At 33.2% G+C, this 19866-nt stretch overlaps 3 protein-coding genes across 7 annotated transcripts; all 3 read left to right on the plus strand.

The window, feature by feature from the left end:
* Positions 1-1879: 1879 nt before the first annotated feature.
* LOC103501875 (pentatricopeptide repeat-containing protein At3g18110, chloroplastic) lies at positions 1880-10464 on the plus strand. Of its 5 annotated transcripts, none has more exons than XM_051091665.1 (9): positions 1880-5520; positions 5634-5837; positions 6867-6957; positions 7633-8371; positions 8806-8923; positions 9020-9119; positions 9616-9721; positions 9803-9850; positions 10008-10464. In XM_051091665.1, the coding sequence occupies exons 1-4, from the start codon at positions 1946-1948 to the stop codon at positions 8164-8166; spliced, it is 4404 nt and encodes a 1467-aa protein (XP_050947622.1). In that variant the 5' UTR covers positions 1880-1945; the 3' UTR covers positions 8167-8371; positions 8806-8923; positions 9020-9119; positions 9616-9721; positions 9803-9850; positions 10008-10464. The 5 variants fall into 5 exon arrangements, with proteins under 5 accessions (XP_050947622.1, XP_050947621.1, XP_050947620.1 ...); XM_051091664.1 differs by lacking the exon at positions 9616-9721 and having other exon boundaries at positions 7633-8191; positions 8264-8371; positions 9757-9850; XM_051091663.1 differs by having other exon boundaries at positions 7633-8179; positions 8264-8371; positions 9716-9850.
* Positions 10465-12870: 2406 nt separating this feature from the next.
* LOC103501877 (GDSL esterase/lipase At2g30310-like) lies at positions 12871-14770 on the plus strand. The gene is made up of 3 exons (XM_008465606.3): positions 12871-13781; positions 14223-14484; positions 14580-14770. Exons 1-3 carry the CDS (start codon positions 13149-13151, stop codon positions 14768-14770), a joined length of 1086 nt encoding a protein of 361 aa, XP_008463828.2. The 5' UTR covers positions 12871-13148.
* A 2065-nt stretch (positions 14771-16835) lies between these two features.
* Positions 16836-18695, plus strand: LOC103501878 (GDSL esterase/lipase At2g30310-like). The gene is made up of 2 exons (XM_051079282.1): positions 16836-17589; positions 18168-18695. The coding sequence occupies exons 1-2, from the start codon at positions 16957-16959 to the stop codon at positions 18693-18695; spliced, it is 1161 nt and encodes a 386-aa protein (XP_050935239.1). The 5' UTR covers positions 16836-16956.
* The last annotated feature ends 1171 nt before the right edge of the window (positions 18696-19866 follow it).

Below are 19866 nucleotides of genomic sequence, written 5' to 3' on the forward strand. Positions count from 1 at the left end.
TTCCAAACTCATGGGTTTGGTTTATTAATCCCATGAATTTTATTCCAATGGACCAAACATGGATTTAGTTTCAAATGTCAAACCCCCTAATTCCAAATCCATGGGCCAAACACCCCCTATGAAAAGTCTATAAGCAGAGGTTTTACTCTTCAACTGAAAGGGAATTGGAAGAATTGAAACTCTGAAAATAAAGACCCCCGGGTTGCCAAGTTTGGAAGACAAGAGATCTAAACCTCAACTTTTGAAAATGGAAGCTTGAAAGCTTTTAAGTTTTGAAGATCAAAACTCTTCAAGCTTTGAAGTTCACAAGTTAGCTTTCGGTTTGGGGTTTGCATTCCTAAAGATTTAAAGGCTAAAGCTTTAAAAAAAATCAGAAGATCAGAGCACTCCGTGAAATCTTAAGAATTAAACGTCTTTGAAGATAAAAAAAAAAAAAAAAAACTTCAAAAATCAAATGGCTTCCAAATCAAGAACTTCAAAAATCAAATGGCTTCCAAATCGAGAACTACAGCTTTAAGAAAAGCTACTGTGCTTTTGTGACAAATCAATATTGAGAAAAAACTTTAAAAAAAACATTTAGGAGAACTTTGCATTTGAGAACAAGCTTCATAAGCCCTTGAGACAAATCAATGTTTAGAACAAACCACAATACTTAAGATAAATTTAGTTTTCGAGAGAAAGCATCAAAGGATTATGTATTAAAGATCGGCTCACTAAACATAAGTTAATATAAGAACAAAGTTCATTTCAACGATTTAAATTTCTTTGGAAATCTTAGTGAGCATCTATTTTGTTTGTTTAACTTTTTGTGTGACTATTCAATTGAGATATCCATTTGAATTTTTCATATTTATTTTAAAACTTCGTTGATGACAAAAAATCACCTTAGGCAACAATAGTAAATTTGTTTGTCAAGAGAGAGGAATAATCATGCAAAAAAGAATTGTGTTAACATTAGGGGATAAATGTCACATTCACTCTACCTAGGTTAAAGAATAACCAAAGAATGAGATAATTTACTCAAATAGTCAGAACTTATTGTCCTTTATAGATTTTTCATGGTCCTTTTTGTAAACAGTTATCTCCTTGTCTCTTTAGGAATATGTTTTCTAATCTATCTTTGAGGAGGATTAGGGATTACTTGAACCACCTACTCGAGAGGACTTGATCAAGGCTCAAATGGTTTGGCTCAACCCCTCGCTTTGTTTCATATTTTTGTTGGGCGTTGTACATTGTATTAGACATTTTACTTCTTTAATCCTTAATTTGTTAAGAGATCAAAATTATCCCATAATAAAATATACATTAAACTATGGTGTTTGTTGTTATTTTTCTCTTTACAAATATAAAAACAAACTACCTTACCTTAATAACTTAGGTTAATCATGGTGAGCTCAACACAAACACTTGTGGAATGGATGGGCAGAAAATGTAAAAAAAAAAAAAAAAAAAAAAAAAGGTTAATCATGGTGGCATCAATGTGGAGTTGAAAGTGAAGGTTTATTATGCATGCATGCCATTTATCTATGCCACTATTCATAAACATAAGAAATAAAAGTTTAACAACATTATGTTTCAAATTGGAAAAATATGTATGAGAAAGATGCATTCAATTTTATGATTAAAAAATCACATGCCAATCTTAAAAAGAAATAGTAAAAATGTATGTGTTATAATAATAATAAGTTTTTTAAGGTGTATAATCGAAAACTGGACATCTCCGTAATTTGGAATGTTATATTAGAATTGAGATGTGGATGACTTAATTTATTTTGTTTAGTATCAAAAAATAAAATATAAAAAGAAGTGATTTTAAATTATATCGACACTAATTTCCATAAAATTATTTTCCGCAAAGAGAAAAAGAAAAGAAACAATGAAAATATTTAATGTGTATGACAGTTTATCTTTATTGGTAGCATTTAGCATTTTCTTTGCCATTGCCATGGCATGTTCAGCTGTGCTTCCGTTGGCTTTCACTTCTTCTTCCAAGGTATGTAAACCCACTTCTTCTTCGTCTTCTTCCATTGAGCAACATATTGAAATCCACACAAATACGTCTCAGAAATTTCGCTATAGTAGAGCTTCTCCTTCTGTTAGATGGCCCAACTTAAAACTAACCGAGAGTTTTCAGTTACCGTCTCAAACCCATTTCACGGCTCCTCCTCCTTCTTCGCAGACCCACATGGTCGATGAATCGGAGGTCTCTCCAAGAACCCAGACTTCCGAAATTAGGGATGGGAGTTCTGTAGAAGAAGATGAGTTAGAATCTTCGAGAATGGTGAGTGATGAAACTCAAGAGGTTCTAGGGAGGCCTAGCAAGACACGAGTAAAAAAGATGAACAAATTGGCACTTAAGAGAGCCAAAGATTGGAGGGAGAGAGTGCAATTTTTGACTGATAGAATTTTAGCATTGAAACCTGATGAATTTGTGGCTGATGTGTTAGATGATAGGAAAGTTCAAATGACACCCACTGACTTTTGCTTCGTAGTGAAATGGGTGGGGCGTTCGAATTGGCAAAGGGCTTTGGAGGTTTATGAATGGTTGAATTTGAGACACTGGTATTCACCCAATGCTCGGATGTTGGCTACCATCTTGGCAGTGCTTGGAAAGGCCAATCAAGAAACGTTGGCAGTAGAAATTTTCACAAGGTCTGAGCCTGCCATTGGCAATACTGTCCAAGTTTATAATGCTATGATGGGCGTATATGCGCGAAATGGTCGGTTTGTTCTGGTTCAGGAGTTACTTGATTTGATGCGTAAGAGAGGGTGTGAGCCTGATCTTGTGAGTTTCAACACATTAATAAATGCACGTATGAAGTCAGGACCCATGACACCGAATTTATCTCTTCAATTTCTAAATGAGGTTAGGAAGTCAGGTGTTAGACCCGATATAATAACGTATAATACTTTAATTAGTGCTTGTTCTCGTGAATCGAATCTTGAAGAAGCAATGAAAGTATATAATGATATGGAGAGACATAATTGTCTACCTGATTTATGGACTTACAATGCTATGATATCAGTTTATGGGAGGTGTGGGCTGGCTAGCAGGGCTGAGCAACTCTTTATGGAACTAGAGTCCAAAGGGTTCTTTCCTGATGCAGTGACATATAATTCACTATTATATGCTTTTGCTAGAGAAGGGAATGTAGAGAAGGTAAAGGAGATTTGTGAAGAAATGGTAAGCAATGGGTTTGGTAAAGATGAGATGACATACAATACGATTATCCACATGTATGGGAAACAGGAGCAACATGACCTGGCTTTCCAGCTTTATAGAGATATGAAATTGTCAGGCCGAATCCCTGATGAAGTTACATACACTATTCTTATTGATTCACTTGGAAAATCTAGTAAAATAGAAGAAGCTGCAAACATAATGACTGAGATGTTGGATTCTGGAGTCAAACCCACTTTAAGAACATATAGTGCTTTAATATGTGGGTATGGCAAAGTCGGGAAGCCAGTAGAAGCCGAGAAGATATTTGATTGTATGCTTAGGTCTGGGATTAGACCCGATTATTTGGCATACTCGGTTATGATTGATCTCTTTCTTAGGTTCAATGAGACAAAGAAGGCAATGTTGTTGTACAAGGAAATGGTGTGTGATGGTCTAACTCCAGATGGTATCCTCTATGAGGTTATGCTTCGGAACCTTGTGAAAGAGAACAAATTGGATGACATTGACAAAGTAATAAGAGACATGCAAGAGGAATGTGGTATGAATCCTCAAGCTATTTCTTCGGTTCTTATAAAGGGGGAATGCTATGGTCATGCCGCTAAAATGTTGAGAGTGGCCATTGAGACTGGTTATGACCTAGACAATGAGAATTTATTATCTATTTTGAGTACGTATAGTTTGTCTGGCAGGCACTTGGAAGCTTGTGAATTACTAGAATTTTTGAAGGAGAAGACTTCAAATTCCAATCAGCTGGTTACTGAATCACTGATAGTTGTACTTTGTAAGACTAAGCAAATAGATGCCGCTTTAGTGGAATATGGCAATATGAAAAGAGTGTTTGGTTCGTATGGCACAAGTTCCTTAATGTATGAATGTTTGATTCAAGGATGCCAGGAAAAGGAACTCTTTGATACAGCATCTCACATTTTTTCTGACATGATGTTCTATGGTGTCAAAATTTCTGACAATCTGTACCAAGTCATGATACTTATGTACTGTAAACGAGGCTATCCTGAAATAGCCCATTATTTGCTTGAACGTGCAGAGCTTGAAGGGATTGTAGTAGATGATGTCTCTACTTATGTTGAAATTATTGATTCATTTGGGGAACTAAAACTTTGGCAGAAAGCTGAAAGTTTGGTTGGAAACATGAGGCTAAAACTAGCTGCCGTTGATAGGAAGATTTGGAATGCATTAATACAAGCTTACGCGAAATGTGGTTGCTACGAACGAGCAAGGGCTGTTTTTAATACCATGATGCGCGATGGTCCTTCTCCCACAGTGATTTCCATTAATGGTTTATTGCAAGCATTAATTGCTGATAACCGATTGAAGGAGCTTTATATTGTAGTTCAGGAGTTGCAAGATATGGGCTTTAAGATAAGCAAAAGTTCTGTTCTTTTGATGCTTGATGCATTTGCTCGAGATGGAAACATATTTGAGGTTAAGAAAATTTATCATGGAATGAAAGCTGCAGGTTATCTTCCAACGATGCATCTTTATAGAAGCATGATTGCTTTGTTATGCAAGGGAAAAAGAGTTAGGGATGTTGAGGCCATGCTATCAGAAATGGAGGAGGCTGGATTTAAACCTGATCTGTTCATATTGAATTCTGTCATCAAGCTGTATGTAGGAGTTGAGGATTTCAAAAATGCTTCTAGAGTGTACCATTTAATACTAGAAACTGGACTGACACCAGATGAGGATACTTATAACTCTTTAATTATAATGTATTGTAGAGATTGTAGACCGGAAGAGGGTTTGTCACTGATGCATGAAATGAAAAGGCGGGGTATGGAGCCTGTTCTGGACACCTATAAAAGTCTGATTTCAGCACTATCTAAAAGGCAGCTAGTTGAAGAAGCAGAGGAGCTTTTTGAAGAGTTGAGAGGAAGTGGATATAAATTAGACCGGTTTTTTTATCATGTAATGATGAAGATGTTCAGAAATACAGGAAATCATTTGAAAGCGGAAAGCTTACTTGTCATGATGAAAGAGTCTGGAATAGATCCCACTGTTGCCACTATGCACTTGTTAATGGTTTCCTATGGCAGTTCTGGCCACCCTAAGGAAGCTGAAAAGGTTCTCAATGATCTGAAAGCTACTGGCATGGATCTTGATACATTACCATATAGTTCAGTAATTGATGCCTATCTCAGAAACAGAGATTACAGCGGTGGAATCCAGAAACTGATGGCAATGAAAGCAGATGGTATAGAGCCCGATTATAGAATATGGACGTGCTTTATAAGGGCCGCAAGTTTGTCTGAAAGTTCAAGTGAAGCCATTATCATTTTAAATGCATTGCAAGATACAGGATTCGATCTTCCAATCAGGTACTCAGTGATCTTTCTATTGTTAAAGCAAGACAATGTTTCAGGTCTCTTTTAATATAATGCTGTCAAGTATTTCTCGTTAATAACCATTTCAAGGTGAGCTTCTCTTGTAGGCTCTTGACACAAAAGTCGGGGACACTGATTCTGGAGGTTGACCAGTTTCTAGAGAAACTTGGAGCTTTGGAAGATGATGATGCAGCATTTAACTTCGTCAATGCTTTAGAGGATCTGCTGTGGGCATTTGAACTTCGAGCAACTGCATCATGGGTTTTTCAGTTGGCAATCAAGAGATCTATATACCGACAGGATATATTCAGGTATATACTAATTTGTTCCAGTTTTTTTTTTTTCTATCACATTTATTATGCCTACAAATAAGTTGTTCTGAGAAATTCAGCTTTTCCTCCAAATGGACCAAATCTACTATTGTCACCATTCAAGCTAAAATCTGAATTTTCCTGTATATCACTTTACAGAATTGCTCAACCAAATTGATTGAATCTATACTATTTACTTATTCTTGGAGAAAAGTAGGAGCCAATAGGGTAAATAAGTTGGGAAAGGTGGTGTACACATGTAATTATGAGACAGAAAGGATATTTTTATAGTTTGTCCACCATTTCTATGTCCTTAACCTTCATGGATTGACCTAGTGGTAAAAAAGAAACATAGTCTTAATAAATGACTAAGAGGTCAAGGTTCAATCCATGGAAGCGACCTACCTAGGAATTAATTTCCTACAAATTTCCTTGACACCTAAATGTTGTAGGGTCAAAGAGATTGTCCAGTGAGATTAGTTGAGGTACGTGTAAAGCTAGCTTGGATACCCATGGATATAAAACCTTGTAACTGTGAAAATGGGCAGTTTATTAATAAGTATAGCATCTATTATAATGGCTTGGAGTGCATTCGTCATCAAAAAAGTCAAGTGGGCCGATCGATTTGAGGCAGCCTGCTGTTGGTGGTGGCTCCCCTGCAAAGATGGATGGATTCTAAGAATTTATATTACTACTAAACCTTTTTCTACTGTGTACAACTAGTTATTCATTTGTTCCAAGATTCGAAAAAGTGTCATTATGTCGATGGATTGAGACTTTTGCACTCTGGTTGGCTTTTGCACTTGACAATCAATGCCTCTTCCTGGGTTGGAGTTACAATGTCATGTGGTGACTTTAGGCGCCACTAGCCCAATCATGGGTGACCATGGTGTTTAGATGAGTGAATGTGAACCCTTACTTCATATTAGGTTTTTAGCCTTATTGTAGCCATATTGTGAGATTGGTATAATTGGTTTGTTACTTATATCATTATATGTTACCTTCTTATGTTCTAGTCTAATAATGCAGGGTAGCTGACAAGGACTGGGGTGCTGATTTTAGAAAGCTGTCTGCTGGTTCAGCCCTTGTTGCTCTGACTTTATGGCTTGACCATATGCAGGCTAGTTCTTTTACTATGCCGTGGCAAATAATTTCCACATTAAGCTACCTCTACGTCAATTGAAACTGTTAGCTGAATTGCAATTTTGCCTTTGTTTTATTTAATTTTATGAATTTACGATATAGAGTTACTGATATTTCGACCTTTCCAATAGTTCAGAAAAAGACTTTTTATAATTCTAGACCTTTTATATACACTAGTGTGATCATGATCACTTAAACTTATTTGGGATCGGATTCAAACTATTTTTTCCATTAAGTGAATATACGAAGTGCATATGAGGTGGAGGAAGAGGGTGGTGGGAATTTCAACTTTAAATGTATTGTATTCCAATTCTTATTAGTCATTGTAATCTAAATAATAAATTTATTCTATTCTGATCCAAAAAAATAAATTTAGTCATTATGCTTCTATATACTTGCACAAGTAATTGTTATTGACATCGTAGAATGTTGAAGCGTAATGGGCTGAATGGACTTTGGAATAGACAGGCCAAGTGGGATGTGGTGTTAAATTAGGGCTAAGGGTGTAAATTAGACGCTTCTTTCTTTCTTTTTTTTTTTTTTTTTTTTTTGACAAAATTTATGCAACGGCCTTCTAGGTATTTGCCATGTTATGCCAACTCAATTAAATTTATTTAATGAACACTTTATAATGTCTACCATGTTATTGCAGGATGCATCATTGCAAGGTTTTCCAGAATCTCCAAAATCAGTTGTTCTGATCACTGGAACAGCAGAATATAACATGATTTCACTCAATAGCACACTGAAAGTATGTCTATGGGAGATGGGTTCTCCTTTTCTACCTTGTAGAACTCGTAGCGGTCTTCTTATAGCAAAAGCTCACTCTCTCAGGATGTGGCTAAAAGACTCCTCTTTTTGTTTGGACCTTGAGTTGAAAGATGCCCCAGCTCTCCCAGAATTTAATTCGATGAAGGTCATCGATGGATGCTTCATAAGACGAGGTCTTGTTCCTGCATTCAAGGACATAACTGGAAGATTGGGATTTGTGAGGCCTAAGAAATTCTCTAGATTGGCTTTACTCCCTGATGAAAAGAGAGATAAGGTCATAGAAGCGGATTTAGAAGGTAGGAAAGAGAAGCTTGAAAAAGTAAAACAACTTATCGAGTCAGGGAAGGCGAAGAGGATAACGAAGATTAAAAAGAGGGCATACTATCGTAGACTCGATGCTCTAAAGAAAAAATAGAAAACTTTAGATGGTATAGATTATGGTAATCAAGTTATTTTTTTCTTGGCCATTTATCATTGCTAGCCATGAACGACAGCTTCGATGTTACTTTCAGATTCCAACAATTTAGACTCTTCACAGCTTGGCGTTGATGCAAAACTTGTGCCATTTATTTTCATACAGTTGATCCTCTTGCAAGCCGGAGAATTGGAAAAACAAAAAGGTTTGAATTTCTTTATTTCTTTTAATCTAAATCAATTGAAGAACCATCATTTCCTGCATAGGATAGTTGAACATTTTTCCTTGGTTGAATGAACAATGATCAATCATCAATTTTTTTTAACCTACAATCGTTGCATTCACCTATGAATCTCTTTGGCTAGTTACCCATTTGGTAAACCCTAGCCAATTTTTTTATGACCAAAGAAAGTAGCTTTTGTTTTTGGAATTTGACTAAGAGTTCAGATGTCTTTTTAAGACCTCGCAGTCCAATTCTTTTTCAATACGATTTTTTGAAGAAATGGTTTGAGTCAGCTCGTTGTGGATTAACCTTTTCATGATGATTAAAAGAATCATGGGATTCATCTGTGCCTTGTGATGTTTCTGGCACAGAATTTCTCTAATTGTAATACCCTGTTTAACAATTTGTTGTTTCAGGTTACGTATTACTCACTCCTCAGCAATGTGTTCTCGCTGAGAGCTTGCCAAAATTATATCAGAACATCATTCATGAGACCGTCATTCCATGTGACATATGTTCGAGGAAAAATGAAAGGTACTCGTAATCTATATAAGATATATGAGTTGCTCTTTTAATTGTCAATTGGTTTTGAGATGGAATATATATTAACATATAGTATATTCCATCTAGATACGAATTTGTGCCGTGGCTAACAATATGAAGGCAGCATCAAACACTTTTTTCTCTTACCTTCAATATTTGTGCCATTCATTGTTCTGCACTGCAGAAAGTAAGTTTTCAATTAAATTTTCTTCTTTACTATTTTATTTTACACTATCATGGTTGCCTATTAAAATTGTCTTCGTTGGTTAGAGCTGCCATTCTTTGGAACTAGTGGTTCTCTTTTTGGGTTTTTTTTTTTAATATGTTTTTAATTCTAAATTTTGAGTAGATAACCATCTTTTAGTAAAATGTTTAGGTCCTGTTTAATAATTATTTTATTTTGAAAATTAAGTTTCTAACTCTTCTTTCACCCTTAAATCTACATGTTGTGTAGTCCACTTTCTACTAATGCTTCCAAAAACTAAAATAAAGTAGTTTTTGAAAATTTGTTTTTGTTTTTAGATTTTTAGTAAGAACTCAAATGTTTCATTAAGGAAAGTGAAAAACATGGTATGGAATTCGGGAGAAAATGAACATAAAATTCAAAAGACTAAATGATTATCAAATGATGCCTTAGTATCCCCTGTATTTGCCACTAGTCACTGAGATTTGCATTCATTTAGTTCCTGTTGCTGGATATCATAATTCATGCTTTTTGCACGTCATGGATGCTCCCGGTTGTACCTGTTGTTTGCTCAACAATTTATTTGCTTATTTGGTCAGGCTCAGGTATTGTTTCTGATCTTTATTCGTGTTAATATCAGTTGAAATCTGGAAGACGAGGTTCTGAAATATTGGGGATGATGGTAGGGGATCATTTGTTTGCATGGGAAAGTTGCAACCAAGGGCCAACCACAGGTATGTCTCTTGCAAAGAAGAAATCATTGAGATTTTTCCGGAAGCTCAGTTGAGCCAATGCTACTGATACAATCTAGAATCTGCTCTCCGCCTTTACATAATTTATTTGTAAGTCAATGGTGAAGTGACCCTAATTGTATGTGCATTCAAACGACAGTCAAACGCGGGCATGAATGCTAGATAGCAGCGGAACGAGCTTGTATATTGGGTTCTGCCCCTTTCAGATCTTTTAGAGAAGAAGGAAAGACAGATGCTCAACTAAGTTCTCTATGTTCTTCTGCTTGCAGTTGATTCTTGACGGTATATTTTGGTCAACCTTTACCCGCTTCCAAACGAAAAAACTAAGATGTGTTGAACTTAGAAGGTCCTCTAACCCGGTGTTTGAGTCGAGGAGTTGACAAATTTGTAATTGTGAACTCAATTTCTTGTTGGTCCAAGGACTTCATTTGCCTCACAATAGCGGTACATAAGTCGGATTGGTAGAATGAAAGAAGGTCTGTTTGTTGGAAGTTGCGCCTTCGACTTGGTGTTTGAGTCAAGGTTAAACTGTTTGTTTTTTTTCTTTCAAAATGGTAAAACAAATAAAAAATACAATAGAGAGGAATTTGCAAAAACCCAAAATACTCTTATATACGGAGAATGCAACTACCTTCTAAAGGCTAATAAAACATAATTACATTTTAATAAATTCTGAAACATAACTACCCTTACAACTTGTCTAATCAAATTTAGAACCCTTCATCTTTATTTTTCAGAATTGGTATTCTTTTTCGTTTTCCATTTTCTTTTTCGATTCTCCATCTTTCATTATTCATCGTGAAGTTTCTAAATTATAGTTCCATTTTCATCTTCTTCAAGTGGAAAATCCCTAATCTTTCTACCTTAAAGTAGGCAAACTCTAATCTCTATCCTTTTGGAGGTTTACCGTTCCATTTGAAGGTTTAGTATGAAAGTACAATTTCATCTTCAAGTTACAATTTCGTCTTGGATTACGCAAACACTCATTTCCATCTTCCATCTTTAATCTTCGGTTTTCATGCCTACATCTTGCATTTTTAAAGACTCGTGGTTGAAGCACAACAGGGAATATTTTAGCTGATTTTTTTTTAAATTATTTAAATTATTTAATTAATAAAATGTAGACAGAATTGGGAAAGACTTTAATTTCTTAAAATCAGAATAGAATAAGGGAAAAACCAATAAAAAGATTGACTGTGAGTTAAAAACTTAAATTTCAAAAATAGATTAAGATATAATATTAAAACTAATTTTAATTTTCAAATTATTAAGGATCGAGATTAGGACAATTAGACTTATTTTGATTGAGATTTAACCAATAAAAATAATAATATAGTTATTTTGAAAGTTAAAAAAGGAACATGGTAATATGATGTTTTATAAAATATGGTAATTTGATGTTTTATAAAATATCATACACGTGTGACACTCTCAAAATCATGTTAGTTTGTGCTTTATTTTTTTAATCAAATGAACATCCAATTATAGATATCAAACTAATATTAATAAAAATTGTAATTTAATTAATGTTATTTAATCAAATGAACATGTTTTGGTTTAAAAGACTTTTTAAACACGATTAATGCAACGTTATATATATATATATATATATATATATATATATATATATATATATATATATATATATATATATATATATATATATATATTTGAAATAAGTAATTTGAATTTAATAAGAAACATTGAATAACAAATTAGCAAGTTCAAAAAGAGCATGAAAAAAGAAGATTAATAAAATAATCTATATTTAAACCACCATTATTACTTAAAATCATGCAAAGATAAGCTTTAGTGTAAGTGAGAGATCGTTGATATTTATGCCCCAGTAGCTAATTGATTGCTTTATATATGCAATAATCAGATGATATATTAGAAGGCTTAAAAACATTAATAGAAATTGATAGACTTTTGACAATATCTATTATGTTTGTCATTGATAAAATATAAGATTTTGCTATATTTTTTAAAATATTTTTATTAGTTTTATCATTTACAATAATTTTCTTTTATCCTAGGGTATCTTCATTTTTTTTTCAAAGGAAAACTGCACAAATTAATTCATATTTTATGTAAACTGTTCAATTGATTAATGTGTTTTTTTCCCATTGATTTATAATTTCTTTTGGCATAGCTTCTCTCCGCAAAAAATTATAGTAGTAGAAATAATTGTGGTGATCTAGATTTTCTTCTCTCCAGAGCATAATTAAAATCTTAATAAAAATATTGAAATGAGTAAAAAACATTAATTAAAAATTTAAAAACCAACTTTCAGTTTTGTGTTATAAAGACCAAAATGAATATAGATTCTAACATCAAGTATGAACTATATACGATAACTTTAAGTTTAAGGTTCAATTTTTCACCGTACATATTGTAAGAACTAATCGTGTCTTATGGATAACATAAATTTTAAAATGTCTGGGGCATAAACTTTAAGAAATATGCATATGATCAACAACATAATATAACAAAACAAGAAAAGAATTTAAAAGAATTGCATGCTCAATAAATCAAACATCTGTATTTTAAAAGCTAAAAAACGATCAAAAAAAACTTGGATGTATCATCTCAAGTACTTTCAATCTCTCCACCATACAAAAATGGTGGAGAGATGGGGAGCACATGAGAAAAGTGCATCCTAGGACATTATGTTCAGAACATCCTACCCTCTAGCTCTAAGCCAAACATCCATTTTAATTATTAATTTGACTTTGTTTTATACTTATAAAATCACATTGAAATTGAATGGAGCTCAAGTCTCCCTTAACCTGCGGTAAACTCACTCTGAGTCCAACCATCTAGCTAGAAATTTGGTCTAAGAGATTAGAAGTTCAATTTTTTTCAACACTGCAAAAGATAATAACAAAAACTTTGTCAGAGCATTCGATAAAAATTACAACCCCATAAGAGACTAACAAGAGGAGTCAGTTTTTTTAGAAAAAAATTGTTTAGGAAATTAAGATATAAAACAAGAGTAAGCATAATTATTCCTGCCAATTACTTTCATACGTTCATTCAAACACTTGGCTTTCAATTCTTGGCGTTTTGGAGGTGATAAAGGCATAAACAATTCACTCTCTCTATGTACAATAACTCATCAAAATACAAAGCCTTCTTCCTTGGAACAGTTTCTTTTTGTAAAATAAATGCAAAAACACTAACATGATTTGTGTAACGTTCATCAGCCCCTATAAATTCATGCACAAATTTGGCAAAGATGAATACCAAAGAACCACAAGAGTTTTGAACAATACCTGTAATGGCACGAGCTAATTACCTCATTACTGCTCTATCGATCCACATAATTTGGTTGCTATTACTTAGCAAACCATGCAGTGCGCTAGCACCTAAAACTTCTCGATCTTTTCCCGCCATTCTCATATTCGGTGATTCGACAGTTGATACTGGGAATAACAACTTCATCCCCACTATTTTCAAGGCTAATTACTGGCCATATGGAAAAGACTTCCCTGGTCATGTTGCCACCGGAAGGTTTAGTGATGGAAAACTCATTCCTGACATGGTGGCATCTAAGTTGGGGATAAAGGAGCTCGTTCCTCCATTTTTGGATCCTAAACTGTCGGATGATGATGTCAAAACAGGAGTCAGTTTTGCATCTGCCGGTACGGGAGTCGATGATCTGACAGCTGCTATATCCAAAGTCATTCCTACGATGAAACAAATTGACATGTTCAAGAATTACATTCAAAGGCTTCAAAGAATTGTAGGTGTAGATGAAAGTAAGAGGATTATTGGCAGTGCTTTGACCGTCATTAGTGTAGGAACCAATGACTTAACCTACAATTTCTACGATATCCCAACCAGGCAATTGCAATACAATATTAGCGGTTACCAAGAATTTCTACAGAATAGGCTACAAAGCTTGATCAAGGTAAATGATATACAATATCCATTCATTAATCTTAATCAATAAATTCTACTTATAAAAAAAAATACCCGTTGTTGGTTTCAAAAATATCTTTATTTTTTCAAAAGTTGCAACTTTATATTTGACCTCACATTAACATTTTAAAACTAGAAATTCTTTACAAGTTGGACATCACATGGCTTTAAAATGGTATGACAATGACTTAAAATAGTTCGGGAAAGTTGAAAGATAATATAATATTGTTTATAACTTTGCCTTAGACACAATAATCAATCATGCTTCAATAATAAGTTCCACATCCTCAGTTTGGTAAGCTTTTCAAGAATAGGATTATCCTATTCTTGAAATGCTTTATAACCTTCATAGTTGGATTTTTTCTAATAAACTTATCAACTACTTCCTACTTGAAAAAAACACTTGTTTAACTCTGTCTTACAATGACAGGAAATTTACCAGCTTGGATGTCGCACTATAGTGGTTGCTGGCCTCCCTCCAATTGGTTGTCTTCCCATTCAAGAGACCATATCATCCCCGATTCCTCTAAATCGAAGATGTTTGGAATACCAAAACAAAGATGCCGAAGCCTACAATCAGAAACTTTCAAAGTTGTTAGGTAGTTTACAACCACAACTCCCAGGAAGCACTCTTTTGTATGCTGACATTTACACTCCTCTCATGGACATGATCAATAATCCTAAAAAATATGGTAAGCTAGTAAAAAAATTTAAGGAAAATCTCAAGTTATGAAAAGAAAATCGATTCAATTAACCTGAAATTTGATTGGGGCAATTGGTCGAACAGGTTTTGAGCAGACGAACATTGGTTGCTGTGGAACTGGATTGGTTGAAGCAGGACCTCTATGTAATAAAGTAATTCCAACGTGTGAAGACCCATCAAAATATATGTTTTGGGATAGCATACATCCGAGTGAAGCAACCTACAAGTTTGTCACAGAGTCGCTTCTCAACCAATTTTCCGATAGGTTGAATTGAATCGGATCAAGTGAAGGATTTTGAGCTCAGTGTTCTGGGCTCTAAAGGCTTAAATGTTTTTATTTAATTTGTTCTTCATTGTATTCGCAATATTTCTTTTCAGTCATAGTCTATAGATTGAGAGCTCGAAGTTCAAATTGAAGGGAAATAGTTGCATCGCATGTGTTTTTCTAATTGCGTGAAATAAGATAAGATGGTGGACATAATCCATAAACGTGTCTGTCTTTAGTAGAACTTTTAGGTTATCAAACTCCAATTTTAGTTGGGAAATTAAGAGAAATAGGCTCTTTTACATGTTTTTTCTTGTGGTGAAACATATAAATCTCATATATCTATCTCAAAATCAATTTTATTATTGTTTCAAGCTATTAGCGTTTGTTTAACTTATATTTTTAGAAAATTTTTTAATACTTTAGTTCATCTCGCAATCACCTTACAATTTTCAAACTTCACGTGTTTAATTCCAAATCAATTATATACTTGTTTGATGTAATTTATGGTGCTTCTACACATGTTTTAGGAAGTTCTTAGTTACTTTATCTCGCAAACATTTCCTAAAACTCTCAAATTTCAAATGTTCAAATCGGTCATATATTTGATTTATGTGATTTAAGGTTGCTTCTACGCATGTTTTATGGAGTTTTTAGCTACTGTTTTTATATCTTGCAAACATTTCATAACTTTTAAATTTCAAATGTTCGATCCCAAATCAATCATATACTTGTTTAAAGTTATTTAAGGTATTTCTACACATGCTTTAGGGATTTTTTTAGTTACAGTTTTTGTATCTCGCACACATCTCACAAATATCTCACAATGTCCAAATTAGAAATACTAACTCCAAATTAATTTTATACTTGGTTTAGGTGATTTTACAACATGTTTGACGGAGATTTTTAGCTATTTTTTTAATCTCGCACCCATCACACAAAATCTCGCGTCATTCAAACTTAAAATACTCAACTCCAAATTAATTGTATACTTGTTTTAGGTGATTTTGTAACATGTTTGATGAATTTTTTTTAGCTATATTTTCAATCTCACAAACATCTCGCATGCATCTTTGCATACACATCTAGCAAATTCTAACAATGTCCAAACTTGAAAACCTAACCTCAAATCAATTATATAATTTTTTTATGAGATTTAAGGTGATTTTATAACGTGTTCGAGGAGTTCTTTAAGCTATATTTTTAATTTTGCAAATATGTTGCAATGTCTAAATTTGAAATACCCAACTCTAAATTAATTTTATACTTGTTTTAGGTGATTTGACAACGTGTTCGATGAAGTTTGTTATTGCCATTTTTTTAATCTCACAAACCCTAATATTTCGTAAGTACCTCGCAATGTACAAATTTGAAATACCCCGTAAAACATGTGTAAAGTCATCCTAAATCACCTAAAACAAGTATATAATAGATTTGGAGTTGAGTATTTCGAGTTTTGAAATTTCGAGATGAATAAAACCTAAACATAGACAATAAAACTACCTAAGATCATCTAAATCAAGTATAAAATTGATTTAGGGTCGTAAGTAATTATTTTATATTCGAAAGTTGTGAGCTGGGTGTAAGATACATCACACTAAAGTAACAAACACTTTAAAACAAGTACAAAACCACAAAAACATCACCTAGAACGTAAAATTAATTTGGAATTAGATATTTTAAGTTTGAAAGTTCTGACATGGGTGCGAGATGAAAACAATATTTTAAGAACATCCTAGTTCTACGCACCTTATCTTCTATATCCATCTTAAATCACTTAAAAGGTGTGTATGAAAGTCATAATGAAATAAGGCTTTGTTGACAATGTTTTGGTGTTGAGAGATTGGTGCAACCTAAACAGGAAAAAAAACACTGTCCACGTCGAATGAAATATTTAGAGCTAGCAACGTAGAATTAACAAATAAAATCAAATCAGTAGTGAAAAAAAAACATAAAATCCAAATAAACATAACTGCTTCAACCAATAACCTACGTTCAAACATTGGCTTTAAAATCCCATAAATGGTTAGCAGTTATTCAATAACTCAGCCTTTTAGTAAAAGAATTAATTCGTTTCAAAAGCTTCTTTGTAAAAATCATAATGAGCTTAGTCTTATGTCCTTCAAACACTATAAATACATCAACCAATGTGCAAACATGAATATATCAAACACAAGAACTTGAAGAACACCAATAATGGCAAGAGCAACTTACCATATTGCTGCTCTATCACTCCACATGATTTGGCTGCTATTTCTTAGCAAACCATGCACTGCTTTAGAGCCAAAAATTACTCGATCATTTCCCTCTATTCTCATATTTGGTGATTCCACAGTAGATACGGGAAATAACAACTTCATTTCCACAATTTTTAAGGCCAATTACTCTCCATATGGCGCAGATTTTCCTGGCCATGTTGCTACCGGAAGGTTCAGCGATGGAAAACTCATTCCTGATATGGTGGCCTCTAAGTTAGGGATAAAAGAGCTTGTTCCTCCATTTTTAGATACTAAATTGTCGGACGACAATGTGAAAACCGGAGTCAGTTTTGCATCTGCTGGCTCGGGCTTCGACGAACTCACAGCCTCTGTATCCAATGTAATTCCTGTGATGAAGCAAATTGATATGTTCAAGAATTACATCCGAAGGCTTCAAGGGATTGTAGGCGTGGATGAAAGTAGGAAGATCCTTAATAGTGCTTTGGTTATTATTAGTGCAGGAACCAATGACGTAAACATCAATTTCTACGACCTTCCCACGAGGCAGCTACAGTATAATATTAGTGGTTACCAAGATTTTCTACAGGACAGACTACAAAGCTTGATCAAGGTAAGCTATATAATATGCACTCTCCATAGTTCTAAATCAATATTTGACATAATAATGAAGAACTAGGATGCACAAACATGGACACGACTTTTCTATTGTTGCTTTTTTAGCATGTATATAAATTTAGCTTAAAATACTAACTGCACTCCACTTAAAATATCATAAAATGCCAAGTTGATTAATAATTAGAGGAGATCAAATGTTTAGGTTTCTAACTTAATTTTCTTTTTTTGGTTAAAAGAAATGGGGTTCCCTTAAATTTAACATATTATTGATTTGAGTTTTAAACTTGAGTCTACATGAAAAGTTGGTATCCTAAATATATCCCACATATATGAAATTAAATAAATAAATAAAATAATAGGACACAGAAATTTGCTTGTCGGACACGTTCCCGAAGCATGTCCGGACATGTATGTGTTTGATATGAACACTTTGCCCAAAATGAAGTGTTTGTGCTTCATAGACGAAGAAAAAGGTTAGATTGTTAGTTTAAACACGTTTCTTTATAATTTGTACCACCAAACCCATGAATATAGGACACTTTTTAACTGATCTTTTGTTCGAAAATTGGACAGGAAATTTACCAACTTGGATGTCGCACTATGGTGGTAGCTGGGCTTCCTCCAGTTGGTTGCCTTCCCATTCAAGAGAGCATAGCATTTCAAAACCCCCTAGATCGAAAATGTTTGGAAGAACAAAACTCAGATTCCAAAGCCTACAATCAGAAGCTTGCACATCTGCTGAGCAATTTACAGCCACAGCTTCCTGGAAGCACAATTCTATATGCTGACATTTACACTCCCCTCATCGACATGGTCAATAATCCTCACAATTACGGTAAGCCAATAAATCATTTAATCGAATCACATGTTTACCTGAATTTTCTCATTGGGGCATTTTGTCGAACAGGGTTTGAGCACGTTAACGTAGGCTGCTGTGGTACCGGGATGGCAGAAGCAGGACCTCTGTGTAACAGTAAAACAAGTACAATATGTGAAAACCCATCAAAATTTATGTTTTGGGATAGCATTCATCCCACTGAAGCAGCTTACAAGTTCATCACCGAATCGCTTCTCAAGCAATTTGCCGATCGTCTAAATTAGAATTGCAGGAGTTTACTTCTGATTTAGAAAACTAGAGTTTGCTATCTCCCTGATCTGCTGGATTTCTTCTTTTCTTCAATATATTTATAGAGCTAACCATAATAGGTGCAGTTTTTGTTTCAAGTTCTAATTGACTGGGCTTTTGTCTTTCTTTGTAATCAACGAAACTTGTCAATGTTGCATGACATGATGAAATGGATCGATGAATAAAGTTATCTCACATTCTTGCAAGGGAATTGGGATGGGAATGAGGCATATGACACTATTCTATTATGTACAAAATTTTGTAGTTTAGTTCTCATATATCATTTATACCTATTAACTATATTAGTTTAAAACGATCGATTTTCTTTTTTCTCTTTTCTCTTTTAATATTTTTTTTTATTTTTTTACTTTATATATTATTAAAATTAATTATTTTAAAATAATTCATCAAAATTAAATTTAACAATTTAATATATACTTACTTTTTATTTTAATTTAATAAGTTAGTTTATATATACATATATACTTATATTTATTTTTAAATAAACGGTAAAAAAACTAGTCCATTAATACTATTAATTAATTTATTATATTGATGGTTAGTTAGTCATCATTATCATTAATATTTCTTAATAATCTTATAATTAGTTTTTCATTAATTAATTAGAATTTATTAATTATTTGATTGATAATACATCCTAATTATATAAATCCATCAAATTTATCCTTTCATATTACTCATTTTACAAACATAGGTAGTTAATAATTTAATTGATTTTGTTATTTGATTGTTAAATAATTAATTTTTTTTTCAATTAGGTTTATTATTAGTCAATAATTAATGTATTAAATCTTTATAGAGTTTTCTTGATCAATTTTATAAATGAAATATAAGAATGATTTATTCTCATACTTTTCTTAATATCATTTTCATACACAATCAAAAACATACATTCTTGATTCAAAATTATACCTCAAAATGAAAAAAAAAAAAAGTTTAAACTAATTGAGCCCACCAAGATTTCTACAATGCTTTTTGATTTAAAAACATGTGGTTGAAAGAAAATACGAAAAACGTATTTAGCTAAAATAAAATTATATTAATCCGTATATGATTAACTTTTGTTGCACAAGCGTTAATGTTGTCTTTTTATCATATCTCTATTTATACAATTCTGTTTTAACC

Source organism: Cucumis melo, chromosome 11 (genome assembly GCF_025177605.1).
Source record: "Cucumis melo cultivar AY chromosome 11, USDA_Cmelo_AY_1.0, whole genome shotgun sequence".
Lineage (NCBI taxonomy): Eukaryota > Viridiplantae > Streptophyta > Magnoliopsida > Cucurbitales > Cucurbitaceae > Cucumis > Cucumis melo.